We start from the raw sequence: 27,587 nt of genomic DNA, 5'->3' as shown, positions 1-27,587 counted from the left end.
CACTTCAGCTCCGTAATCTGGCTAAAATGGACCATTTAAATGAGACTCCATTCAATACAATGTACATTTAAATTAGACTTAGTGAAAGTAGACCACTGGGTTTAGTGTTTTCTGTTTGTCAACTATTATTCTGAAATTGCTTTTAGCTAATCATCCCAATTCTGCCATTAGTAATCACTATTTCTCTCATTTTATAGATGTAATGGAGGCAAAAGGGGCTCTGGTTTGCATCATTTGGTGTCTCGGAGGAAGTGCTGAGGGAATCACGTTTGTTTTTTTTAACTTGGTGTTCCGACTCAGGACCCCAAGACCGATCTCCCTTCCCCTTGCTGCTTGGGCAGCGAGACCATCTAACCCCGCTCCCCCACCCCCGCCCCAACCCCCGCTTCCCCAAGCAGGGAAACTGAGACCCTCCCGTGGGCCCGCCGAGGTCACACGACCTGTATAACCCGGGGCAGGAACCAGAATCTTCAACTTTCTAATTTCCAGACCAGCACTATTGCTGCTTATGCCATTTTAATTGTTCATTTCTTTCCATAAAATTAAATGACCTTCTTCCAGAAAGATTTAATGGTCAAGATGGGATGTGGTAAAGGCTCCTCAAGGATTTTTTTTCCTTATTACAAAGATGAGACCAGACTGAGGCTGGGAGAGATTTGCAAACAGTGGTATGTCATTATCCTTAGTTCAGTTTTTCGTGTAATTGGTGTGAAGAGATTGCTGCTGACTAATCCCGCCACTGAACTCTTGTGACTCTTGGGTGACATGACGCGGCGCGTGTGCATGGGTCTGGGTGAGCCCTTGCGGAAGGCATATGTGTACACGGAACACTTCCCAAGACAGAGGATGTCATTTTAAAGTTGTAAATAATAAAAAATAGGCTGGAGCGAAAACTGATTGTACAATTGCCTGAGCATGTAGCACTTCATTTCCACACTATGCAATGGCTAGAAATTGATTTTTTTTTAAATCCAATTAAGCCTCAAGGTTGGTTATCCATTTAAAAGGTCGGCTGAGTTAAACAATGACAGTACCTTCAGTTCATGCTAATAATTAAATTTACACAGAACTCGAGCACTTCCATCGTGCCTCGCGGAGGCAGACGTCGTGCGTGTTGCACAAAAATGCACCTCCGAGGTCCCCAGCCGCGGTGCCCGCACGCCAGCCGACCGTGACCCCGGCCCGGGCAGCCCCCAGGCCGCCCCCAGCCCCGGCGCTTCCTCCCCTCGGGTTCCCAGAGCCCACCCTGGGGAGCCCTGGTCCCCGCTCGGCAAGTAACCTCACCTAAAGAGGAAAAAGAGAGGTCTCCGTGTGTGTACACCCTCGGGGGCTGGCACACGTGGAAGCACTCGGTTTCGCGGGAGTTTATAAGGTGGCAAAGAAATCATGTTTTAAAAATCGTCCTTTACACTGTGTATTGGCCGCGTGTTCCCCATGTGTTCCGAAAAGGACTTCAGGATGTCTTCTTGGGGTTCTCATAGGTGACGTTTAAGTATTTGGATTTAGGAAGATGTCAGGAGAACCAGGAAGCCGGTTGGATGCTTTTTATTCTGTTTGGGTTATAAGGTCAGTCCAGTTTTGTAAATCACTGAGCCAGGGGTAAGAGATCTTATTTCCAATCTGGCATTTTAACCTGCATTGTAACATAGGTACGGTTGCTCCAATCCAGTGCTTTCCATCCATCCATAACTATGAACCAGCCTGAGAGATGGAACCTTCTAGAATTAGTGAGGAAAAAAATATATAAATAGATACATAGATAAATATGTATACATATCTATATATTGAATTTCCTTCTTGGGGCCCTTAAGAAAAACTAACAATTCCTGCTTAGCTTTTCTGCCCCCCACCCTTTGCTCATGCTGCTCAGCTGCCCCGAGCCTCAGCAACAGATTTGTGACTGTTTTTTTGTTTGTTTGTTTGTTTTTGCTGTGTAAAAGATCCGCACTGACATGATGCAGACAGATGGGTTGCTTTCCACGAGGGTGTTTCTGGAGGAAAAAAAAAAATGTGATTCGGGTTTTTTGAAGATTGACTCTTCTTTTTTGACGCACTAGAGAAACAGACAGCTTGAAAGGATCCTGTAGGTGAAGGTTTTCCTAAAGAAAAGACTTCTCTTGATCAAAATAAACATTTGCCCCCCTCCCGCTGCCTTTCCACACACCTGCATTTCCATATGCTGAGTAGCCTCAAGGAACACGGAGCCACCTTTGGTGGGTTAATGACCTCTCTCCCGGCCTGCACCCGCCCCCCCCATCCCAAGGCCCCAGGTCTCCCACATGCCCTTGAAAACTTCTGCAGCTACAAAAATAATTTTGCTGCTGTTCAGAAGTAAATAAGAATTTGGTCCCCGAGACAGGAGGGTTATTACTGTCCGACACGGTGGCCTTCCTGGGAGGATAATTTAGACTGAGGGAACAGCGGGGGACTGCCCAGAGCAACTAGCTCAGCCCCTCATTTTATCGAAAAGTCCTAAAAACTGATGTGGGAAGGAACACTTTTTGTTGTTAATAAGTGGTTCCTCCAGTACATTTTTATTAACACCATTCTCTCATCGCGCTGATATCAGAAGGTAAAAAGCGCTTTAGATGAAATCACAGAATGTGCTTTTCAAGCAAAGTGCAAAAGATTACATGCAACGTGCTGTCTTTTGTATAGATCCGTGAATGCGCATAAGCGGTTTTTTTTTTCTTTCCAAAAAGAACCAGGAAAGATAAACCAAAACCTGATAAAAATGGTTACCTCTAGGGGGATGAGTGGGAAAGGAGTGCAAGGGATGGGGGACTTCTGTGAGCATTCCCTTCCTGCAGTTTCCACTTTTGAGCTACATAAACGTACAAATTCAGAAAAGAAAATGTAAAAAAAAAAAAAAAAGAAAAGAAAAAGAAAACATCAAACCCTCCGGTTCAGTACAGACAGAAACCTAGGAGTCCAGATAGCTGTCAGACGGACAGACCACACAAGAGCCGAGTAAATGTTGACTATGCCAGTGGGATCAGTCCAAGAACACCCCCGACCTCAAGGTAGTGGGTTTGTTGTGGGGAGTGCCGTGGGAAAGACCACCCGAGTGTCCGTGGACGGTGCTGGGAGCTCTGGTTCTCACTGGGGGGAGGGAAGCACTGGAGGAAGAGCCCCATAACCAACCCGGGCTTCAAATCCAAGGAATCCGATTTCCCTAAAAGGATCAGAAGCCGAGCAAAGGAGCAGTGAGCACGCTCCACACACCCAACTGGATTTCCAGATGGGAATCCGAACCGCCATCCCCCGCGATCGCCAGGAGACAGGGCTCCTGGGAGGCCCAGCCGACTCGATTTGGGGCGAGGAAGGAGCAGCGTGAGCCTGGGATCATCTTCCTGTTCCAAGGAGGACAGGAGTCCTTGGAGACTGATAGGAACAAGTGAAAAAAGACTCGAGTGCCCGCCTGATGGGGCCCTGGCTGGCCTGATGGGCCAGTGACCGTGAAAGATCCAGACATAGGGACAGAACTGGGGCAAGGCCGGCCCCGGAGCCCGCAGCCACCACCCCGTGACACAGGCCCGGTTTCGGGTTAATCCCCTGTTGCCACTATCTTGAAGTTTCTCTCTTGAAAAAGAGGCCCTGCGATTTCTTTTTTTGCACTGGCCCCCAGATGATGGGAGCTGGGCCTGGGGATGAGGGGAGGGAGGGAGGTCTCCACTCGAGACTTCCAGGTGGGGAGCACGGAAGGGAGAATCCAGCTGGAAAATCCCCCTGTTGCAACCAGGCCTTGATTCAGGCAGAGATCAACAGGCAGAGGAGATCAGATGGAAGCTTCTGGGGGAGAGGTCAGGAGACGACACTCTGCCGGCCTCAGAGTCTCCATGCATTTTGAAGAGGACGCCGAGCTGAATGCTCTGAATAATGCAGAGGGAAACGGGCCTTTACCGGGCAGGGATCTGGCCGGCCCCCGTGAGCCAACAGCCCACCTTGGCGGGTGACGGGAGACGTGGATCGTGAGGCTCCCGACGAGGTCCAGGGGCAGCCACGAGGCGTTGCACCCGAATTGAATCATAAGGAAATGATCCAGCAAATCCAGACTGTGGGACCTTCTCCACCACCTGTCAATGTCAGGAAGGACAAAGGCAGGGATTGTTCTGGATTCAGGGAGACCGAGAGAATTGACAACCAGGCGGAACGCCTGGTCCTGATTTAGGTTCTGGAGTTTGAAAAGGCAGTGAAGGACGTTTTGGGGACAATTAAAACAAATTTCACTGTGGACTGTGTATTCTATAATAGCATTGTTTCGATGCTAATTCTCCATGGGTCTGATCAGGATATTGTGATTATGTGGGCTAGTGTCTTTGTTCCTAAAAGAGAGTCTCACACTGAGGTATTTAAGGTTAAGTGTAAGTAACTAACTTTAAATAGTGCAGAAAATAATACATGTACACACACACACACACACACCTGATCTAGGTAAAGGGCATTCAAGTATTCATTGTGGTGATTTTTCAACATTTCCATACTTTTTTTTAAAAAGATTTAATTTGAGAGAGAGAGAGAGTGCACATGAGTGGGGTGAGGGGTAGAAGAAGAAGCAGACTCCCCACTGAGCGGGGAGCCCGATCTGGGATTCCATCCCGGAACTCCAGGATCACGACCTGAGCCAAAGGCAGACGCTTGACCAACTGAGCCACCCAGGCGCCCTCAACGTTTCCATAAGTTAATGCACTGCTGAAAAAAGTTTCTAGAGAAATGTGATTTTCACGGCAGTTAGGTTCCTTTTCAACCCTTCAGGGAACATTTAGCGCGAATCTTCTGGGTGGCACACCTGACAATTTACAGAGTGTAACTGAGGCAGGCAAGGCAGGCACTCGCTGACGTGCAGCCACCACTGGTGTGGCGAGGGAAGGCGCAGACGTCCATACCCCAGGCCACATCCCAGAAGGAAGTCGTGCAGGTGTTCCATCCTCACCCCTAGGCCAGCTGCTCCAAGGAGGGAGGTCATGGAGCTGAGCCTGCCTCTGGTCCCTCTGGCATGTGCAGCAGCAGCTCGCCATCCACCAGGAATGAACCCTAACTTGGGTCCATGCTAGTCTTTTTTTTTTTTTTTAAGATTTTATTTATTTATTTATGAGAGACAGAGAGAGACAGAGAGAGAGAGAGGCAGAGACACAGGCAGAGGGAGAAGCAGACTCCCTGCAGAGAGCCCGATGCGGACCTCGATCCCAGGACCCTAGGATCCCGCCCTGGGCTGAAGGCAGCGCTACACCGCTGAGCCACCGGGGCTGCCGAGTCCATGTTAGTCTTGACGGAGGCACTTCCCCTGGCTTTGTCACCCACGAGGTCAAATTCAAACTCCGTGGCTCAGCGCACTTCTCATGAGCACTTTACGTGTGCGCACACGAGCTTGTGATGGGTCCAAGGGGACCAGGCCCTTTAGTATTGTGAGCCCTTGCGTGGACAACTCCCTTGTCGGGGATCGGACTGCCTGGGACACCTGGACTCGTCCTTGGATCGCTCATCCAAGCTCACTCTTCTCCCCGGGACTGGACTGCTAGGTTTTACCGCTGTATTTGCTCCCCTGGCTGTGCACGCACCAGTGGATCCCCACAGCCTGACCTGGCCTAGAGCTCTTGGGAACTGATATTCAACAAAAATATATTGAATAAAGGAATGAGTGAAAATACCAGAAGGCAGCAGCAAGTGCTCCAAGGGGATGAGTGTTTCTCACATCAGAATAATGGAATCTGAGAATCTCGAGGCAATCAGCCCGAGCAGGCATTAGAGGAGATTTTTCTCCCGGCGCGAAATTAATACGTAAACGCGCACTTCGTACACCCAGGGCCATCTTACATGATAGGATCTCAGAAATGTGTTCTAGAACGTGAACTGTACCAAAAGCTTCCTAATAAGTCCTGGGGACTTCATTCTGATTCCGTGCAGTTGAAGCCTTGTTTCCTCAACTGCTAAGTCTCAACGCCCGGTTGAATTCGGAACGAGTCGCACCTCATCAAAAACATGAGTTACTTCTTGGGTTGCGTTAAAGATCTGGTGAGTTGTTTTGAATTTTCACTTTTTAAAGAAAATTAAATGGAGGTGGATTTTTCATTGACAGTGAAATATATACCAAGCTGCGGATTAATACCTTCATAAAAATTTATCTAAACAAAGTGCCGCCTGTCTTATTTATGTTGAAGTCTGGAAAGTCTGCAGTGCAAAGGGGAAAGTACTTTCCTGGAATATATTTGTATCTGTCACAAGCTACATCTTGAGGAAATTGGCAGGCATTTGAAGTGAAATAATTCCTTAGCTTTCTGTTTGGTTTGGATTTCTTCAACCCGGCAGGGGGGTGGGGAGGGAGGGTGGTGCTTAGACCCAAAATCAGGATTATCTGCTTCTAACAAGCATCTCACATTTTCCTTTGCTTTGTGTATCATAAGTGTTCGAGAAATGCTGGTTGAACTGAGTCATCTCGTTCATCCTTCCGTGGGGTCGCTGGGGTTATTCTTACATATGGAAGAATTATAAAAGGAAAATCTCCAGAATGATCTCTCCACCAACAGTTTCTCTCCCCCTCCAACTCCCTGTACGCCACACTGCCAGACCTGGCTTGCCAAGACACGTCTTGGATCCTTCCCTAGCGTGCACGAGTCTGCGGAGTGAATCCCCGGTTTGCAACCACAGCCCACTCCTTCTCTGTTCTCTGGGAAGAGAACCGCGGGGCCGGTGTCCCGATGCCATGCACAGGGTATCCAAAGCTATCAAAATAAAAATAAATCTGTTTTGCATTCAGAAATTCATACCCAAGTAAAAGGAACTCCATTTCCTGTTTGAAACATTCAGTGTATTGCATCCAAAATTAGGCTTAACCCCGCGTTCCTACCCACGGGATTCAGAGCCGCGTGGGCACTGTGGGTCTCCGCTGTCTTTCCAGGCTTTCCCCCCTTCCCCATATGCCTTCCCCCGCCCCGTCTGTCTGAGGGGGGTTCTGTTTTACCCATTGGGGCCGAGCTCACCCTCCGAGAAGATCCCCCGCGGCCTGGCCCCTCCGCCGCAGTGCTCTGTGCCTGTCTGCGGCGTATTTGCAAACAGAAGAAAGAGTGATAGATCTTCATACATGCTCTTCATACCCTTTACAAATGTGTGAAAACATTCAGCTGCTGTAAAAATCTTTTGAGGAAAATAAGATCCAATTAGCGTCGACTTTTATGTTGGAAAAGCAGTGGGTTTCGGAGGAATTCCTTTCACTCATTCAACAACTGCGTTTTTGGCACCTGCCCTGTGCTAGGCCCTGGAGAAAAAAGGAGACACGAGCCCTGCCTTCAGAATGCGGAGGCTCTCCGGTCTCCACCATCTACCGGGCACCAGGGACCCTGGCTCAGAACCGAGGGGGACACACAGGGCAGCTGCCAGGGCAGCTGACGCTGTGGCTCAAGGGTGGGTTGTGAGTCAGGGAGTGGGGGAGACGTGCCAGGAAGTAGGGGCCGAAAGCCTTGGAGGCCGTGATCGGGAGTTGGCTTTGCTATTTTTTTTTTAAGGTTGATAATGAAAAAGAAACTCAAAAGGAGAAGAGTGGCACGTGGAGATAACGGAGAGGGGTACCAGCAGGCCCTTGAGCAGTCAGGATGTGGGCAAGATCTTTATTTTTAAATGAGTCCCCGTGGAGCTTCCTCAGCTAGGCCGTCACTCCCTGAACCATGCATCTGAGTTACAGCGGGAGCCGGGACCCTCACCAACGGCACACCCGCCGCCCAGCAGGTGCCCCCTCGCCCCTTACCCAGGGCCCCACTGCCACCCACCACACGCCCCCGACAACCTCCCTCCGGGTACCCTCCTTGATGAGCCTTCCCTCGGTGAGAGTGGCTCCGGTGCTGCTCTTGCCTCCTCCTCTCTCCCCAGGCAGGGGGGGGGGGGGGGCTCCAGGGGGGTCTCCAGGGGGCAGCTTGGCGGAGGGGTGGGCGGGAGCAGGGCCCTCCACCGGCGGGGCCGATGCCCGAGCTTCTCTTCGGCTGTCCCAGAAGCAGTAACCTGGGTGGAAACCCACATCCTGACCCCCGACTCACATCCAGGAGGGATGCAAAATAGTGGGGGGCCGACCAAAGTCAAGGAGCCCATTAACTGAGGAGAGAGGACCTGCCCACACCGCCCGGCCAGCCAGGCCCAGGGGCCTAGGGCAGGAGCTGGCGCGGATCCAAGGCATCACGGAGCCCATCCACACCCGGGAGGCGGCACCAGCGTGGTAAGGGCCTGCCCTGCCAGCGCAGGGGGCCACCCAGGTCCCCCGGGAGAAGCTGGGCCTGCTGGGTGCCCGGAGGGAGCCGCCGGGGTGGACTTCGGGGTGGGCCTGGGTCTGCTCACGACCTGCCGGAGGTCAGGGCCACCGGGCCAAGCTCTGTTTGCTCCCGGGGCCGCGGGGCCCAGCCCGGGATCTGCGGGGCCTGCGGCCTGCCCGGGCCTGCAGCCTGCAGCTGCCGGGGCCTGGCCGGGCCTGCGCGCCTGGGGCCTGCCCGGGCCGGGGCCGCGCTCGGGGCCGCCCTGCTCTCCGGGTCCGGGGGCGCCGGGGGTCGGGGCGGCCGCTCCGCCCCGCGGGCCCGGCGCCCCCTCGCGCCCCCTCGCGCCCCCTCGCGCCCCCTCGCGCCCCGGGCGGGCCCTGCACGTCTCGCGAGCGGCCCGGAGCGGCGGGGGAGGCGGGGCCGGGGCGGCCGGGCAGGGCCGGGGCGGCGCCGGGGCGGCCGGAGCGGAGCCCAGCGGAGCCCAGCGGAGCGGGACGGGGGCGGGCGCGGGGGCGGGCGCGGGGGCGGCGGCGGGGGGGGGCGCGGGCCGGCGAAGATGGCGAACGTGGGGCTGCAGTTCCAGGCGAGCGCGGGGGACGCCGACCCGCAGAGCCGGCCCCTGCTGCTGCTCGGGCAGTTGCATCACCTGCACCGCGTGCCCTGGAGCCACGTCCGCGGGAAGCTGCAGCCCCGGGTCACCGAGGAGGTGAGCGGCCGCGGCGCCCAGGCCCCCGCCCCCTGCCCTCGAGGGCCCCGCCGCCCCGCGGGGAGCCGCCCAGCTCCGGAAGCCGCCCCGGGGCACCGGCCGGGCCGGGCCGCCCCATGCCCAGGGCCTCGGCCCAGGCGGGCGGGGCGGTGCCGTGAGCGGCCTCGGCCTCGTGCAGGGCCCGGCTCCCCGCGTGCGCCCGGTGAAGGGCCCGCTCTTGTCTCCCCGCAGCTCTGGCAGGCGGCCCTAAGCACGCTCAACCCCAACCCCACGGACAGCTGCCCCCTCTACCTGAACTATGCCACCGTGGCCGCCCTGCCCTCCAGGCTCAGCCGGCACAACAGCCCCTCGGCTGCCCACTTCGTCACCCGGCTCGTGCGGACCTGCCTGCCCCCCGGGACCCATCGGTGCATTCTGGTGAGTGCCCGGGGCCGCCCTGCTCAGCCCCCCGCGGGGCCGGGCACCCCGGCTCTCGGGCCCTCCGGGGAGGCCGTGCGGCCCCGACCCAGGACGCGGCAGCCCTGCCTACAGACGGGGACGCTGAGGTCACAGACATCAGGCCATTTACCCCGGATCAGTTTTGGCGGCAGACCTGAGACCCAGACCCAGACTTCCCGCGCCCGCGCCCCTCCACGTGGCACTTCCCGTCTTGGAGGCAGTCCACGGCCCGGGCCCACGTTTGCCTTCTCCCGCGGGGAGACGGTGGCCCCGGGAAGGCCCCGCGCAGCGACTCTGCTGCCCCAACTGTCCCCACCAAGGCCACTTTGCGGGGCAGGGTGGGGGGGCTCCCCAGGCTTCCCCCTCCCCCGGTCACGGCCGCCTCTCTGTGCCGCAGATGGTGTGCGAGCGCTCGGACGCCTTCGCCTCCGCCTGCGCCCTGGCCCGGGCCTTCCCGCTCTTCACCCACCGCTCCGGGGCTTCGCGCCGCTCGGAGAAGAAGACGGTGACGGTAGAGTTTTTCCTGGTGGGACAAGACAACGGGCCGGTGGAGGTGTCCACTCTGCAAGTGGGTGTCTGCAAGCTCGCGCCGCGTCCCCGCACCAGCTGGGGCGGCTGGAAGGGGAGCCGGGGAGCCCGGGCTGTGCCCTCCCGGGGAGGCCGGGCCGGCGGTGCTGTGGCGTCCCCGAGGAGGCCCTGGAGGCCTTTCCAGACCCAGGCCGGGCCCTGGGCAGGACCGCAGGCCCTTAGAGCAAGGAGCTCCCGAGCACCTGCCCCGCGCCCAGCACGCTGCTGCTTATCGGAGCATCCTGCCGGCACGGGGACCACGGTTCCCTCTGCGGCGCACTTTGACATGTGTCACCCACGGTTCCCTCTGCGGCGCACTTTGACATGTGTTACTCACTGGATCTTCAGAATAATCCTTTTGAGGCCAGAAGGGCGGGGGGGGATTCCGGGTTAGAAGTCCCGGTGTGGGCCCAACATCGGGTGCCTTCCTGGCGACTCTCCCAGACCCCACGGCCGGGGCCCCACCCTCCCGGCCCGGCTGCCCTTCCCACCCCACCCCGCACTGCTGTCCCGCCGGCACCCCTCACCCGCCGCCTCCTCCGCCTGGATTCTTTGCTCTAGCAGGAGAGGACACGCTTCCGTGTCTACCATCTTGCAACAGCTCCTTTTCTTTTCTTCCACTGATCTCCAAACTCTGAAAAAACATGGTCTAATTGCTTTGCCTGTCTTACCTCCCCTTTCCCCCCTCAGCCCACCAAAATCGAGTTTCCACCCCACTTCCTGACATTGTTTTAAGGGCCCTGTCTGCTGGACATGAACATTTGTCATCCCTCCTTGCAGGGCCGGCCCCCCCCAGCCCCCCAGAGTCGTGCCTCCTTCCCATGCCCCCTCCAGCCTGCCGCCTTTCCCGAGCAGTCTGGCATTCCCGGCTCTCTTCCTCTTCTCTGGGTTCTTGGAGGGCCTTTGGGCTCCATCCCAACGACAGGCGCCGAAGACCACCCCTGCCCTCTAGCTGCAGGGAATTCCTTTTGAGTTCTGGGCCATGACCCTGCAGACCCCGGGGCCTGGGGCCTCTCCAGGCTCCATTCTCCTCAGCTTCCCTCTCCAGGCCCCTCCTGCTCCAGGCCTGCCTGGCCTCCATCTGGCTTCTGTCCTTCCAGGGGGAGCTGGCCATGGGCTGACACGGCTTCCCTCGGGGTCGGGCCCTCTGCCCGCTGGGTGCCATCCCGACTGATGTGACACATCTTTGCTTAGCTTCTGTGGCCTGCACTGGGACAGGAGCTTCCGGGGACAAGGACCCAGTGTGTGGCCCCAGCGTTGGCCCACCATGTGACGAGGCCCGGTGGGTCGGTGGGTCTCCTTGTCCCCCACAGCCAGTGCATTCTGCTTGGGTGCCGCCGCGGCCTGGGGGAGCCCCCACCCGCACCCCCCACAGGCCCCGCTGGTCTCACTGCTTCCAGGTGCCCTCCCTCCACTTCCCCTCCCACCACCGCTCTTCGCTGGCATACATGCGGGCGGCCCCTTGGTCCTCAGAGATGGGACCTGCTATTCCTCCCGTCGTAGGGCTCAGCAGACTGAGGCTCAGAGACGTTGGTGACTGAGCGGGCCCATGCCAGCCAGAGGCCGAGCCAGGTCTTAACGGGGCCCACCACCTGCCAGCCTGCTCTCCTGTCTGTCTTGGAACATGGGCCACCCTGTGTAGCCTTTTCCATATTCTGGGGGCCTCCTCCCCCCGGGTCCATGCGGTCTCTCATACCCTCCTGCCCTGGAGTGTTAGATGGACTGATGTGTTGTGATTCTCGGCTGGACTGGAGAACCTTAGACATCTTTGAATTCTCCGAGTCTTGTGTGCAGCCTGGCATGCAGTAGGTGCTCATAAAAACGTGAACGGAATGAATGAATGAATGAATGAATGAATGAATGAGTGATCGACCCTGGGATACGATGAGGCACAAGCTCTTCCCCAAGGCCATGAGGCTGCGTGGTGGCAGAGGGTCCCCGGGAGCCTCCCTGGCCACCCCCAGCCTCCCCCGCAGGTGCTGGCCGTGCTCTGGCCCGGCCGCGCTGCCTCTGGAGCTCTGAGCCCACGGAGGGCCTCCTTAGAGACGAGCCTTAGGGCACTGACGCACTTCCAGACAGCCACGGGCTGCGTCACAGATGAGCCACGGTCTCTGCGACGCCCACAGACAGAGACCCTCGGCCTCCCAGAGGAGAGCCCGCTGGCAGGCGGCGGAGACCACACGGTCACATCTCATATCCGAGCTGTCAAGTCCTGTGTCTCTGCCTTTGAGGCTTTGGGGTTTAATTACCTCGGGAGGGCAGAAGCTCTCGGAGCAATCCTGCCGGGCCTGGGAGGTGGCCGGGCTGCCGCAGAGGACGGGGCGCCGGGTGCCGGGAAGGCGACGATGCCCACGCCGTCGGCGCCTCCGCTCACCTGCGCAGCTCTGCCCTCTGGATGCTGCGTCTTTCCTGCGCTGGGAGAGGCGGCTGGCGCGCCCCGTGTCTGAAGCTGGGGGTGGGGGCGGGCATCGGGGTGCGGACGGGGCGCCGTGGGCAGCAGCTGGGCGGAGACGAGCGAGAGGGCCAAGAACCTCCAGGAGCGGTTTTTGCCTAAGCAGAAGCAGGACGGAGGTTCTTTGCAGAAAGTGGGGGCGGGGGGGGGTGGGGAGGACAGCCGGGGGGGTCCTGTGCGGCCCCTATGCTGGAGCACATATGTCCGTCTCCAGGGCTGGGTGCAGGACGGGGTCGGGTCCCCGTCCCCTTCTAGGCTCTGGGCCAGCGTGCGAGCTACACAAGGGCAGAGAGTCTGTGACACTCCCACAGGAGAAAAATGCTACCCCCTGACCAGAGGGCCACAAGGGGGACCAGCGGGTCCAGGGGCACAGGACGAAGAGAACGTTTATTCCTTTGGGAGGAAGCTTCCAGAAGGCATGGCCTTTAAGTGCCACCAAGGGTGGCTAGGATCTTGACAAGAGGCGAAGGGAGGGCGCATCGGTCAGCTGGGGCGGCCACAGCAAAACACTGCAGATGGGGTGGCTTCACCAACAAACTTTTATTTTGCACAGTTCTAGAGGCTGGACGTCTGGGATCAGGGTGGGCTCTGATGAGGATCCCTTCCTGGTTTGCAGGGGTGGCCTTCTGGCTGTGCCCTCCCTCTTCCTATGAGGACGCTAATCCCACCGTGGGCCCCACCCTCCATCACATTGGGGCTTAGGGCTCCGACATGAGTTGGGGGGCGACATATGAGTTGGGGGGCGGTGCAGGCATTCAGCCCATAGCAAAGGACAGCACCTCCCCCAAGAGAGTTCGTGGCATCTAGGGGAGGAAGGGAAGCCCGAGGTGGAAGCGCACAGCATGCATTCAGGGCCAGGTATGAGGACCACCTGCCACCAGGATGAGCAGAGTGAGCAGCAGGAGAGCCCTGGAAAGGAAGGGGGGCCCCACTTACAGCAGGTGGGGATGCTAGGCCGAAGGATCTTTGTGTAACCTGGAGGCGAGGTGTGGAGCTGTGTTGAACTCTCCGTAGATGGCGGGGTGGGTCACAGGCACCGTGGCTCTGGTTTCCCCCTGACCTGCCCCTCGATGACCCATCAGCAGCCCCGAAACCTCCCCACAGTGGCATGTGCTGCCGATGCCTTTGGTCCCCGGGGGAATGGACAGGGAGGGACAGCTCTTCCTCCTTGGTCCTAGGTCCCCAGTGATGCCTCTGGTTTCTTCCCCCCAGTGCTTAACAAACGCCACAGAAGGCGTGCGGCTGGCTGCCCGGATCGTGGACACTCCTTGCAATGAGATGAACACAGACACCTTCCTCGAGGTTCGTGGCCCCAGGGAGTCATAGGGTGGGACCAGGGTGGGAGAGGCGGTGGGAGAGCCCCCAGAAGTCAGAGGGCACCGGGGACACCCGGGGCTGCTGCGGGCAGGGTCCTGCTGTCCACTCAGCTGCGAGGGGCCCCCCGGCCTCTGCTGAGGGTGGAGGGGGGACAGAGCCTCCTCCCCAAAGCCTCTCTGCAGGCCTGCAGCCATGATCTGCAGGAAATTGTAGTTTGGAGGGTGAACCTTCTGTCCTGGATTTCATCGTGCTCAAAGCTGAGAGACTTGAGGCCCTGGCTTCCGAGCCCACTCCTCTCCGCCACGCAGGCGTCGGCTCATCCCTGGCCCGGAGCCTCAGCCTTGCCTTAATTTAAGCCATCTTCACGTGTCTTTTATGTTGTTTTTTCCACGAACGTGTCCAGGAGATTAAGAAAGTTGGAAAAGATCTGGGGATCACCCCAACTATCATCCGGGACGAGGAGCTGAAAACCAGAGGATTTGGAGGTGGGTCAGGCTAGGCCTTGTGGGCCGTGGCCTGGGGCTGGTCCTGGGTGCTGGGGGTGGCAGGGTGGCAGTGGGTCACATGCTGTGTTGCCTCAGGCTTCCCTTGAAAGGAGCCAGCCTGTGTCCAACCCCAAGGCCAGACCTTGGGAAGCAGACCATCTCTAGGGGAGAAAGGAGGCACTGATTCAGATTCTGGAAGCTGCCGTGTCCAAGTCCTTCTCCGGCCCACTCCCTGTCCGCAAGGGCTGTTGTCCTGGCTCGCTGGGCCAACTCAGCGGGACCTTTCTGCTCCTTGATTACACAAGCCCACGTTCACATCAGGGCCTCATCATTACAGCTCCCTTTCCCTGGAGTCACTTCCTGAGATACTTTCACAGCGGGGCCATCTCATCCTGTATGTCTCGGGTCGAAGCCACCTCCTCAGAGGGCCTTTCCTGTTGACCAGGCCCATCCTCCCTGCCCCCCCAGGCACTGGAGGTATGGTGACAAGTAGGATAAGGCACTTTCAGTCCTGCTGGGGTGGTCACCGTATTCCTTATCCATGGCTGCCCAACAACTTACTCCAGAAGGAAGTGACTGAAGGCAACACACAGTCCTGTGTGAGGGGCATCGGGCATGGCTGGGCTGGGTCCTGGGCCTGGGTTCTCTCCCAGGTGGAGAACGATGTGTTGATCAGGTCAGCTGTCATCTGAAGGCTCGACTGGGGCTGGTGATGTGGTCCCAGCCAGTCTCACTCACAGTGTTGTCACCAGGCCTTGGGGCCATGCTGGCCATTCCTTGTCACGTGGGCCTCTCCGTGAGCAGCTCACAGGTAGCCGCCGCTTCGCTCGAAGCAAGGTTTCTGGGTGAGGAAGAGAGGAAGAGTGAGCAGGCAAGAGGGAGGCAAGGTCTTTGTTTGCAAACTAATCTTGGAAGTAGGAGCTCAGCACTTCTAACATGTCGGGAAGTGAGACCTAAGGTTCCGTCCACACTTGGGGAGAAGGGATCCACATGTTCCAGAAGGCGCAGAGGCGGGGATCTGTGGGGACTCTCCTAGAGGACCTGCCAAGGAACATGTAAGGCACCAACACGTGGAGGGACAGGCTACTCGCGTCAGGGAAATCTTCACAGAGGACATGGCGTTGGCAGCGGGTCTTGCAGGATGGGGCGTCTGTCGGGCGGCCATTATCGGTTCTCATCCTGATTTTCGTGATTCTTCATTTCGGTTACTGGGGGACCTTGAGGCATGGTCTCTGCCCACAAGAGGCTTTCTTGAGAAGATGGGGCCCATGAACCCAACGGCAAGGCAGTGGGGGAGCGGGCTCGGAAAGGGGGGTGCGGCTCTGAGTGCACGGAGGGCTCCGGGAGGGGAAAACGAGCGTGGGCTGGAGTGGCCTTGAAGCATTATCCAAAAATCATTTCATTCTGCAATCCTGTTCAATTCTTTCTGGGAATGATACAGTTTTGTTTTGCTTTTTTTTTTTTCTCAGCGGGTTTTCTTGCTTAACGATACTTTGCATAGAATTCGTTCGCAGTCCCAGAGCATTGGAACTGATTTGCATTCCCCGATCCCACGCTGGCCAGGGGGCAGGAGAGGGAGCAGGGAGCTCGGGCTTGGGCTGCACACTCTCCAGGAGAAATATTCACACGCCAGTGGATATTTTGGGGGCGGGGGGAGAGCTGTTGGTTCCGGGGGGCTGCTGGGGGTTCTCCGCTCAGTTCAGCCTGAGTCCAACTGACCCTCCCCCTGTGCTTTCTGTAGGTATCTATGGTGTTGGCAAAGCTGCCCTCCACCCCCCCGCGCTGGCCGTCCTCAGCCACACCCCAGAAGGAGCCACCCAGACCATTGCATGGGTGGGCAAAGGGATCGTCTATGACACCGGGGGTCTCAGCATCAAAGGGAAGGTGAGGTGCTGGGGGGCCCAGTGCTTGGGCAGGTCCAGGGGCAGGGAGGGCTCAGGGTGGCCTTGTTAGTCTCAGAGGCGCCAGAGGAAGACAGCGAGCAAATTTTCTGGGACCTTGGCACTGGGGCGTGCCTCCGGGCAGCCAGGTTCAGGAGAGTCAGCAGGGCTGATCCCGCTTCCCAGGGGGAGACAGTTTTGTGTCCACACTCCACGCAGGGGTCTGGGAACAAAGAGTCTGGACAGGATCCAGAGAAAAGCCACAGTCAGGATTAAAAGGCTGGAAAACAAGCCTACCGAGGCAAGGTTTAGGGAATCGGTGGTCCTGTCTGAAGAGAAGGGTGCGGGTGGTGCCCACTGTCCCCACGACCGTTGGGGTTTGCAAGGACAGAAAGCTTGGCGCGGTGTGCACGAGCCAGCCTGGCGAGCAGGCCGCCCCGTGAAGGCCGAGGGCCGTGGGCCCACACGCAAGCCGCCCGCCCGTGTTCCCAGGAGGCGCGGCCACAGGGGTCTCTCCTATGGAGCCTCTAGGTCCAATCACGTCGGGAGGCTGGGCCCCCACGGACCCCGGCTGCGGCTGCACCTGCCCGCCTCCACGCCCGGCACATTCGGGCCTGCTGTACGTCGGGAGCCAAGGTGGCACCAGGAAGGGGAGGAGGGACACGTCTTCATCTGCTCATGTCACACACTCGGGTTGAGCAACTCCTGGGCACCGGGCCTGGCCTGGGCTCTGTGGTGCCAGGACCCAGAAGGCCCGGGAAGGAGCAGACATGTGAAATCCGTGCCCCTGGAGACCTGGGAGAAGAGGGGCAGCCTTCCCAGAGAGAAAGCTCTAGAAGAGAGAGGACAAGCCAAGCTCACATCGAGGGTTGGCAGCCCGCGTGCTCACAGATGTGTCCTGTTGGCCCCAGGGCTGGTCTGTAATCTGAATTACTTACCAATATTTTAAAAACAGGAACAATGCTCACAGAAGACTGGCTGTCTGACCTTCTGGAAACTCAGGGTATCTGGCGGCAGCCCGTGGGAGCTGAGAGGCGCCGCCCCACGGACGCAGCCCGCACGGTCTGGCTCGCTGCGGTTCTAGCACTTTCTGACCTGAACCGCAGTGTCAGTCGCTATTTGAGGGAGAGATTGTGTGCGACCACTTGCACCATTAGCCGAGTGTGTTTGGTACCTAGAGTGGATGGTCTTTTGTTTAACGTCCCTCCCGGCCGCCCCCCCCCCCAACCCCGTAAGCAATTAGTCTTTTCAGGACTAATCAGGAAATGATCCGATAATAAAGGTGTAAAGAAGCAAACACCAATAGTGAATTCACCCTTGTTGAATTCCATACATATTATCATGCCGGTAAAAAATTAAAATAAATATCACAAGGACTCCTGACTGGCTCGGTCAGTGGAGTGTGTGACTCTTGATCTTGGGGCCGTGAGTTCGAGCCTCATGTTGGGTGGAGAGATGACTTAAAAGCAAAATCTTTAAAATAAATAAGTAAATGAATATATAAGTATTACAGTGCACATAAAACAGCACCGGGTGGACACTTTTTTTTTGGACACTTTTAATTAATGTTACTGTGATGTTGGGGATGGAAAGAACTTATGCCTCCCTACTGGTCCATTGTGGTAAAACGGATGTTAGCGTTCCAAGTTTCTGTTTTCAGGCCTGTCGCTTCTGCAGATTTGTCACTGACTTTATCAAAACTGATCTTTTCCGCATCTTGACATTCACTACGTGGGCAGAGGTACCAGATGTGTCCGTCCGTCTGCACTCGTGGTTGGTCCCACAACCCGATCAGTTTTAATTTTGCAGAGTTTCTATTGCCTGAAGCAGTCAGGACACAGACACCCAGGAGAAGGCTTTCCCATCAGGATCGGTTGGCAGAGGCTGGCATTTCCCGAGAAACGCCAGAGATCCTGATCCCCTCCGTGTCTTCGGCTCTTTGAGCCTGAGTCCAGCGGCCTTCACAGGTCTGTGGAGTACCGAAGTGTTAAACCCGAGTCCAGTAGCTCCCGTAGACGGGGGGAAGCTGAGAGTCCCGGGCTCCCCGCACCCGTGCGTTTGCTGGGAGTCCACTGCTAGAGGCAGAAGTGTGGCATCGCAGGCACCGTGGACGTGGCTCCGATTCCATTCCCTGCCGGGAGGAGCCTGTGCCTGTGGGGCCAGCTGGGTACCTGGTGAAGGATAAGTAATTAGAACAGCCGGGTTTGAACCTCCTATCTGATTAGAACTCACTCCAGCAGATTTTTCAAGAGAACCATTTTGCCACCAATGACAGCGGCTGACTTTTAGTTGATTTTTTTTTTTTTTTTTTTTACAAAACGTATTTGTATTTAGTTCTCAGACCCTCCACAGACAGTGCGCCCCCTCTAGCTGCACCTGGTCCTGGCAGCCCTCTCTCATCCACGGGGCCACCCCTCTCTCTCTTGCCCTGGAGGCACCTGAGTGCTGGTGGGTAGAATTGTAAGCTCCTTCCTCCTAGGGTCCGATGCTTGTGTGGGCTGCTGGCTTGTCGGAGGGCCAGTGTGAGAAGCGGAGGCTCCTGGGAGTTACTCATTTTGCTGTGGGGGGAGGGCACCCGATCCAGTTGTGGAGGACGAGCCGCCGCTCCATGTCCAAAGCCGTCGAAGCCAAACCAGAGTCAATGTGAACGCAGGTCTCAGATGTGTTAATCTCAGGACCCCTTCCTCTCTTAAGAAAGCATTGATCCCAAGGAGATTTTTTTTTTCATAAGAATGATGTCTATTGATGTTTACCATATTAGAAATTAAGACTGGGAAAGATATGTAGTAATTTATTGCAAAACAACCGTATAAATCCATTGCACTTTAATGTCAGTAAGACAATTTCATGAAAATTAACTAGATTTTCCAAAACAAAAAGAAGTTCTTGAGAAGAGTGGCATTGTTTTACATTTTGCCAATCTCTCTCGCACATCCGCCTTAATAGGAGAGAGCTGTGGTCGTGTGTCTGCCTCTCTGTTTAGTCTGTTGTGATATGTTGTCTTAGTCGAAATAGAAAAAGAAAATCTGGCCTCATTCACTTTGTAGTTGGAAAAGGGAGAAATGTTTTGGTGCCCTTTACAGATCACGAAGGACATTCTTCTTTGCTATTACACCAAAACTCGACAAGTGGGTAGCTCTGAAAGGCGAGTGATCGTGTGGGCCAGAAACCAACAGTGAGTCTGTACGGTTACCCTAGCGTCGAGGGCCTACCTTGAGCTTTGAATACATGATTTCGTAATACGCACGGGTCCTTCAGAAGACGTGGTTCCCGGAGCTCTGTGGAACCTCCACATTTTGGCCCAACGTGGGATAATTTTTGGAAGTCACGCTGGGTACCACCATCCACCTCATTTTAAAAATCGCTATTAAGAAGCTGTCACGGACGCACATACAGGTTTTTCAAGGTTGTGATTTTTTTGTTTGTTTGCTTGAAAGCTCAAATGTTACCACTGGCACAGTGACAGCCAGCGGTTCTCCTGAAGGGAGAGGTTCACTTTGCTCTTCTTGAGGACACATCAGTTAGGTACCCGAGTCCCAGTAACCCATCGCGTGGCAGTTGTTGTTTGAAGTAACGACGGTGCTGTGGAGTCCCAGGCTCCCGCTCTACGCACCCGGCCAGCACCTGGGGACAGCGGGGGACGCTGTGTGCGAACCTTCCCCTCCATCACACACAATATTGAAAACACCTTCGTCCGGCGCTTGAGCTTTCGAACGGTTGGTGATTCTCCTGCTTCAGCGAGGAGACTCCGGTGGGGTCGCGGTGCTTTACTTCCCTGGAGAGCAGAGGCGAGGCCAGGGACCGTCCCCGCCGTGGCTGCGGCCCACCATTGCTCTGCTGTGTCGGGCGGGTGTCAACCCCCTGAAACGGGAGGTGACGTCTTCGAGTGACTCCGGAAATCGTGTCTTTCATAAACACAGGAGCAACCTGGGGGGGGGGGGGGTGCGGGGGGCAGTCTGCAAAGCTCACACAGTCAATTGAGTTACATTTGCAGTTTGGCGCTTGTCCTGTCTGGTTGGGAGGCCGCCCGGGTGACAGGCAGACACAATTTCAGTGGCCGCCTTGAGCTACTCCGTAGGGGCCGTTTTGCGAGTGGTTTGATTCCAGATCTGAGGCCCCGTTTTTCCATTTAAACAATTCTGTGCTTTCTCGCCGATTAGGTCAAAGAGACAGCTTATTTTCAATAGTGCGAGCTGGGTCATTTTCACTCAACTTAATTGTAAAAGCAGCTCGGTTTATGTCTAAAAATACTTTCCATTAAAACTTGAGGCTCGTGTAATCCGATAAGGGTTCAAAAAAAAATCACTCCGTACATTTCAAACCCAAATCCTACATCCGATGACCTGTTGTTAATTTAAAGTATGAACTTGTCAATTAGAGCTGGGAACCTATAAAATGTAAAAATGTGTAACCACTCTCAACCGGTTTGTAGAAAATCACAGTTCCCGCTGCGGCGGGAGGGAGCCTGCGCCACTCACGGCCCTCATTAGACAGCGACGGGGCGGGCGGTGGGGTGGCATGGGGACGCGACAGCGACATTGGGGAAGGGTTCACGTGAACCCCGGCGGGTTGTTTGAGGCAGTGACGCCAGGAGCAGAGAGAGCTGAGGCCGAAGGGGTCGCTGAGGCCAGGTGGCGGCAGGTTGCGGGGCCCGCTCCCCGGGCGGCTGGTAGCCAGGGCAGGGTGGGGTGCTGCAGAACGGCCGCCTCGGTGGTGGCGTCAGGGAGGGAGGCTGGGCACAGGGGCACAGAGGGCCGATGCAGACAGACCCCAGGGGTCCTTGGCAGCCCCGGAGACGGGCCAGGGTGGCAGTGTCGTGGGAGCCAGGCCACAGCGCCCCGGGTCCCCATCCCCTCCCACCTCTGGTTCATCAGGTAACCCCCAAAGCTCTGCTCCAGCAAAAAGATCCCATCGCCTTTGGCTATTCTGTCCCATTGCTTCTGGGCCATTCTGTCCCATTGCAACAGCCACTTGACCAGTGGGAGTTTCTTGGGTTCTGTGTGTGCTGTGGGCACCTGGCAGCGGGCCCCGCAGGTCAACATCCACTCACGCTCTTTGTGCCCCTTCCAGACCACCATGCCTGGGATGAAGAGGGACTGCGGGGGTGCCGCGGCCGTCCTGGGGGCCTTCAGAGCTGCCATCAAGCAGGTGAGTGCAGCCCTGCCCTCTGCAGTCCTCCCGGAGGGGGGCTCCCTGGTGTGAGCTGTCCACCCTCCTCCCCCAGGTCCCTGCCCAGGTGCTCCTACGACCCCTGGCTCCGTGCTTCTCCCCCACCTCTGCACTGTCACATTGGGCACCCAGGGCTCCCAGAGCTGCCTGCCTGTCGCCAGGGCTCCACTACCTGAGTGTCACCTCTCCTGGGGGTGTCACCTCTCCTGAAAGTAGCACCTCTTCTTGAGTGGCCAGGTCTGTCTTGGCATCTGGACGGGCTGTCTGGGAAGCGCCCCAGCATGTAGAATGCTCAGGGCTCGGACTCCCTGTTCATAGGGAGCCACTTGGCAGCTAGCACGGCTTCATCAGCTGGTGGCCTCGAATGGTCTCAGGACTCCAAGGGTGCCGTAGCGGGGTGCTGAGGGTCCCCTACCCCCCAAAGGCCACGGCCTAGAGGCCCCACTCTTAACTCCAAATTCTGTAGGCCTTGATGTGAGCCACAAAATAAAATAAATAATGGTGATGGCTTATAACTTAAACTAAGAACCTGTACATCCCTAAGTACGAACCAAGCGTCGAATGAATAAGTAGGGGAGGGAGCGCTGTTTCTGGAGAGCCCCCTACCCTTGCCCGCTGCAGAGGAGGGATGGAAGCAGCAGGTCGCTGCGGGGCAGGCAGCACTGTGACTACCGCCTCGGGTGAGAGCGAGCACCGCTGCTAGAACCCGAGTGGGGCAGTGCCTGGGAGCAGGTGAAGGACTGCACCTGTGGCGTTAGGGGCACCTGCGGCAGGGAACGCCGCCGTGTCTGACGGAGCTGTCTGTAAGGCTGGAGGGCGCGGGAGGGGGCCTGGCATGCCTGGTGCCCAGAGGAGACGCGTCCCAGTTAAGGGCTGGTGTCCGGGAGCAGAGGACCGGCAGGGACAGCACGTGGGACCCCCCAGGGGCGGGCTCAGGACCCCTGGACGGCAGAACCTGCCTCAGCCTGCCTTCTGCACACTTCTCAGCGTACAAACGTCGTATTTGGCATCAGACCCCTAACCTCGGGCCTAAATTTCTGTGAGGCAAGCTGTCCCCAGCCCCCACGCCTCTGCTTGAGTCTGGCTTGCTTTGGTGCGGCCGTGCGCAGCTCGGGGGTTTGTGCCGCGGGGACACTGACCGCTGACCACGCTTTGTGGACGGGCCGCAGGGGCTGAGCTTCCAGCCCGGCTCACGCCCAGCCGGGTGGTAGAGCCAGGATTGCAGCGGGGAGCCCAGCCCCACCCCTGGCTCATTGCTGCATCGTGGGGGCTCTGCTGGAGGAGGCACGGCCCCCCACCGTGGGGAGTCTGCTCTCTGCCCCCCGGGCCTCCGTCTGCCCAGGGGCGTGGAGCACTCCGGCCCGTCCTCCCTCCCCCATGCGCGGCCAGCCTCTGTTCCCTCTGCCCCTGTTCCCTCCAGGGTTTCAAAGACAACCTCCACGCCGTGTTCTGCTTGGCGGAGAACTCTGTGGGTCCCAACGCTACGAGGCCTGACGACATCCACCTGCTGTACTCGGGGAAGTAAGGCTGCTCCCCTCGCCACTGGCCCTGCCACAGCTCGCAGGGGGGCCCTCTCCCTGTCAGGGCTGCCCAGCTCCTTCTTGGCTGCCGAAGGACACCCCTAGAAGGGCGCAGGTGCAGCCCAGGAGCAGGTGACCTGGGCTCACAGTAGGAGAGTCCACTCACCTCCCCATCCAGGGTTGCTGGTCCCCAGGGTGACCCCGAGATGTGCCTCTCCTTTTGCATTTACCCAGCATCTGGCCTTGTGGGCAAGGGCTGGCCCAGCGCCGTCTATGCCACCCGCACAGCCTTACTCTCCCATCCTGCAGACGAAGAAACTGAGGCGCCGGGGGCTGGGTGGCTTTCCCTGGCTCCTGGGGGAGGACAGTGGGGGAGGGGTGAGTGGAGGCTCCCGGGTTCCCAGGGCCTCCCCCGCAGTGCCCCAGGCAGCAGGGTCCCTGAGCCGGGGTCTCTGCTGCGCCCAGGACCGTGGAAATCAACAACACCGACGCGGAGGGCAGACTGGTGCTGGCAGACGGTGTGTCCTACGCCTGCAAGGACCTGGGCGCCGACATCATCCTGGACATGGCCACGCTGACCGGGGCTCAGGTGGGCCGCCGGGACCCCAGGGACCCCAGGGGCGGAGCTGCAGCTGTCCTAACCCAGGAGGCCTGGCCGATGAGGCTGAGGAGGCCGGGGTGCCCCGAGTCCCTGGTGCCCGGCGCGCTGGGGTGCAGAGCTGGGGGGCTTGGTCCCAGCACCGGGCAGCCGAGGGGCGCCGTCCCCCGGGGGGCCGCTCACGCTCTGGTTGCTTGCTCTGCTTCTCACCCGCCTCCTGCCTGCGCCCCACCCCCCCTGCCAGGGCATCGCCACCGGCAAGTACCACGCCGCCGTGCTCACCAACAGCGCCGAGTGGGAGGCGGCCTGCGTGAAGGCCGGGCGGAGGTGCGGGGACCTGGTGCATCCCCTGGTCTACTGCCCCGAGCTGCACTTCAGCGAGTTCACCTCGGCCGTGGCCGACATGAAGAACTCGGTGGCGGTAGGTTCGCAGGGCGCCCGCCGAGCCCCGGCCTGGGGGAGCCCGGGGAACCCCAGACACAGCGGGGCACCCCAGATCCATGCTCAGGGTGGAAGCCCCCGGAGCGGGGACGGGTCTCTCGCTGGTCGCCCTGCCGGCGCATCCAGGGTGACCAGGGCCAGGAGTGCCCCCTCTCTGGGTCGGCTGCCTCGCTGGCTCCAGTGGCCCCCAGGTGAAGGCAGACCCCTTAACCCATGTGCGAGGTCCTTGGGGTCCCTCTCTGCAGTGTCCTGGCAGTAGACCCCCACCCCCAGGACCCTTCTTGCAGCCACCGGGGGGAGGCCGTGGCTGAGGGCGGTGGCTGAGAGGGCATAGTGGCATCCACACGGGTCCAAGCAGAGGCAGCCCCAGATGCACTTTGGCGGAGCACCCCCCACTCCATGCCCCGACTGCCCGGGCCGGAAAGGTCACGATGTGTTCTCTGTCCCCCCAGGACCGGGACAACAGCCCTAGCTCCTGTGCTGGGCTCTTCATCGCCTCACACATTGGCTTTGACTGGCCTGGGGTCTGGGTCCACCTGGACATCGCCGCTCCAGTGCACGCCGTGAGTCCAGGCCCCTCCCCCATGCCCTTCTCCCCCACCTGCCCGGATGCCCCTGCACACCCCACACGCTGCCCTGGCTGCTCCCACTCCCACATGCATTCAGAACCCCTTTCTGGCTCCAGGCTGGGCTCTCAGAAGGTTCTGTGTTGGGGTCGCACTGCCTGTGGCCTGACCTCCGGCCAGCTGCGCCCCAGCCTCTGGTCTCCTCGTCCCTGGAAACAGAGTGGCTGCTGTGGCGGCCCCTCTCTAGCCAGCCTATCCTCAGCTGGAGGCCCAGGGCCCTCAGCTCACCCTGTCCCACCCAAGAAGACCTGGGGGTTGGGGCCAGCATGCCCGGAGCCATCCCACCACCCTGTCCCCCACTGGGTCCTGGGAGTGACAGGAGAGCAGGAGGGAGGCCATAGGGTAAGTGGGGGGTGTGCGCCTTCACCCTGGACTGGGAGCCTCTTCCCGCAGAGCTGGGCTCACCGACGAGGCCGGGCTCAGCCTGCCAGAGGGTCTCCAGCCTGTCCTCCATCCCCAGGGTGAGCGCGCCACGGGCTTCGGTGTCGCCCTCCTGCTGGCGCTCTTCGGCCGGGCCTCTGAGGACCCTCTGCTGAACCTGGTGTCCCCACTCGGCTGCGAAGTGGATGCCCAGGAGGGGGACGTGGAGAGGGACTCCAAGAGGCGCAGGCTCGTGTGAGGCCGGCACTCCCCGGCCCCCTGTGACACAAGGCTCTTTACCTCACTTTGCACTGATTAATTTTAAGCAATTGGAAGATTATATCTTAAGATAGGCTTTGGTTTGTTTTTATTTGTAGTTGTCACAGTGGTAGAAACAGCTCCTTCTGTCGTAGAAGAGAGCTTAGGGTCTGGAGGATGGCCTGGGATGGGTGGGGAGCACTTCAGCTTGCTGGGTGGGGAGCACTATGGCTTGCTGCTGTTCCAGTGATCTTCCAGCCTCTCCGTGAGCCTCTACAGACTCTGCTCCCTCCTGCGGAGGCTCCTGGAGGCATGGGTGGCCCTTTGGGCCTCCTGCCCCTGCTCAGTACACACGGTGGGTGCCCATGGCTTTGTCTTTGGCCCCAGACCCTGCCCATGGCACCCACATTCTAGAGAGCCCAGGCCCGTGCTCCAGCCAGGGCTGCCACTGCCTCCAGGCAGCCCACCCCTCTGGAAGGCTGGAGGTGACTTGTTTCAGGGACACAATCTTACAGCACAAGGGGAGTCTCTGGGCCCTTAGGATTCCCTGGAGGTTGAAGTAAACACAGCTGTATCACGTCACACCTCTGCCTCCGTCTCCTCTGTCTCTCACCCTGAGGCCTGTCCATGGCTCTGAGGCTCCAGATACTCGCACCTTCTTGAAAACCAGAGTCCAGCATTGAGATGCGGCTGCGTGACCTCACTGTTGCTCCTGGGAGCGCTGGAGCCCGGGAGGGGGCCGGAGCGGGCCGGGGTCTCCATCAGTGGCTGCCTGGCCCAGGCTGTGTCGGTTTTCTGAGCTTTTATGGAGCAGACTCCCCCTGGAGGCCCCCGGGGCTGTCTGGGGGGCTCTCCTGCGCCCCTGTGGTGTGCTCCCCCCTGAGCTGGTCAGGGGGCCGGTGCTGTATGGAGTCAGGCGTGTCGAGGCCCCCTGGCACAGCCTCAGTGCTGAAGGACACGGATTCCGGAGACTCCCCTCCCGGGTGTGCGTGTGGCACGTGAGGCAGGCCTCAGGGCACCTGGGAGCCAGCTTCCCCCTGTGCTGCTCCATCCCGGTGGGCTGCCTGGACGGAGAGGAAGGTGTGGGGGATCGGGCACCGCCTCCGCTGGGAGGGAGGTGGAGACCACGGCTGCGGGACGCGAGTCACCCGGCTGTGCCCTGGCCCACTGACCGCCTCCCCCCTGCTCAAGGGTCCCCAGACTCCCAAGTCCCTTCCCCAGCTCTGGAAATCAAGGTGACTTTGTGGGCTCGATCCCACACAAATATTTATTAACTGCCTGCCGCGCGCGGTGCTGGCTGGGCCCGGAAAAGGCAAGGAGCAGCTCCGAGGCCCCGGCCCTGTCTGGGAAAACCATGGCCCGACACGCTAAGTGACAATAATAGCAGTCACAAGGTGGTAGGTGGGCAGCGGGCTCTGTGAGCCGAGGGGAGGCACCGTGGGGGGCCGGAGGGGCCAGGAGCCTTCACGGTTCATTAGCCTGCTTAATGGCCTTGCACTAGGCAGCTCTCTCCAGCTTCCCCAGCCGCCCTGGAGGAGGCGGAGGTCACCGAGGTGGTCTGGCTCCCTCTCCCTCTCCCTCTCCGGGCAGCTGGCACTGTCGGCTCCCCCCACCAGGGGGCTGCAGGATGCAGGGTCAAGGAGCAGGGGATGAACTGAGTCTCCCTTGTGCAGGCACAAAGGCAGCCCCAGGGCCGGGGACCCAGCTGGGGACCAGCTGCAGGCTTTCGGGCCGGCCTGCACGCCGGGCGTCAGGGGGACCGTGGGGGGTGAGCCAAAGGCCTCGCTTTGCCCAGGGCCAAAGGGCTCGAAGACGGGGCGGCCGCTTCCCCGAGCCACACCGGAGCCCCAGCAGCAGGGTCAGGGGCGGCCGGCGCTGGGGGGACAGGTGGGCGCCGGCGGGTCCCCTTGATCGTGGTTTCCAGCAAGCGGCACAAGGTCGGTGGGCGCAGGGTGCAGCTTGCCCAGCTCGTGGTCCCGAGGAGGTGGGTGCGGAGCCCCGCACACCCAGGATGGTGGACTCGGCCTGTGGAGGTGGGTGCCCCGCCGGCCTCAGCAGCCCCCTGGGACAGGAGGCCGCAGCCCCACGCCGCTGGGGGCCGGGGGCGGAGGAGCAAGCAGGGGCCCTGGCGGCCGAAGCCTCCTTCGGGTGGGCCTGGGGGACCCCGGCGCCTGCTTGGACTGGAGCAAGGTCCCAGGTCGCCCTGCAGGCGTGCGTCGCTGGAGATGCCTCTTTCGGGGAGAGGACAGCAGTGGCCAAGAGGATTCCCGGCTTCCCCCAGGCTCGGCAGGCGGGTGGCACCGTCCTCTGTGGCAGCGCCGAGGCCCGGCCTGCTTGTGCCCTGCATGCCTGGAAGCCGGCGGGTTTCCAGGGCGCCGGCTGCACAGGCCTCCAGCTCCCTCTCCCTCCCAGGACAGTTCTGGGGAGCCGGCGGGCAGAGCCCAGGAAGGTCTGAAAACCCCAGCGCTCGGGGCGGTTCTTAGGGCCGCGGAGCCCAGGCCAGAGCCAGGCTGTCTGTCCGTCCACCCACGCCCCG

The 27,587-nt window shown here is 59.0% G+C and overlaps 1 protein-coding gene across 1 annotated transcript; it reads left to right on the top strand.

The window, feature by feature from the left end:
• The first annotated feature begins 8,692 nt into the window (after positions 1-8,692).
• NPEPL1 (aminopeptidase like 1) lies at positions 8,693-25,633 on the top strand. Its single transcript, XM_072735515.1, has 12 exons — positions 8,693-8,940; positions 9,172-9,357; positions 9,776-9,946; positions 13,610-13,699; positions 14,118-14,199; positions 15,941-16,083; positions 21,150-21,227; positions 22,669-22,769; positions 23,234-23,357; positions 23,611-23,787; positions 24,260-24,370; positions 24,894-25,633. Exons 1-12 carry the CDS (start codon positions 8,791-8,793, stop codon positions 25,050-25,052), a joined length of 1,572 nt encoding a protein of 523 aa, XP_072591616.1. The 5' UTR covers positions 8,693-8,790; the 3' UTR covers positions 25,053-25,633.
• The last annotated feature ends 1,954 nt before the right edge of the window (positions 25,634-27,587 follow it).

This window comes from Vulpes vulpes, chromosome 14 (genome assembly GCF_048418805.1).
Source record: "Vulpes vulpes isolate BD-2025 chromosome 14, VulVul3, whole genome shotgun sequence".
Lineage (NCBI taxonomy): Eukaryota > Metazoa > Chordata > Mammalia > Carnivora > Canidae > Vulpes > Vulpes vulpes.
Note: the sequence above shows the minus strand (reverse complement) of the source record. Positions and strands in the feature narration are given on the sequence as shown.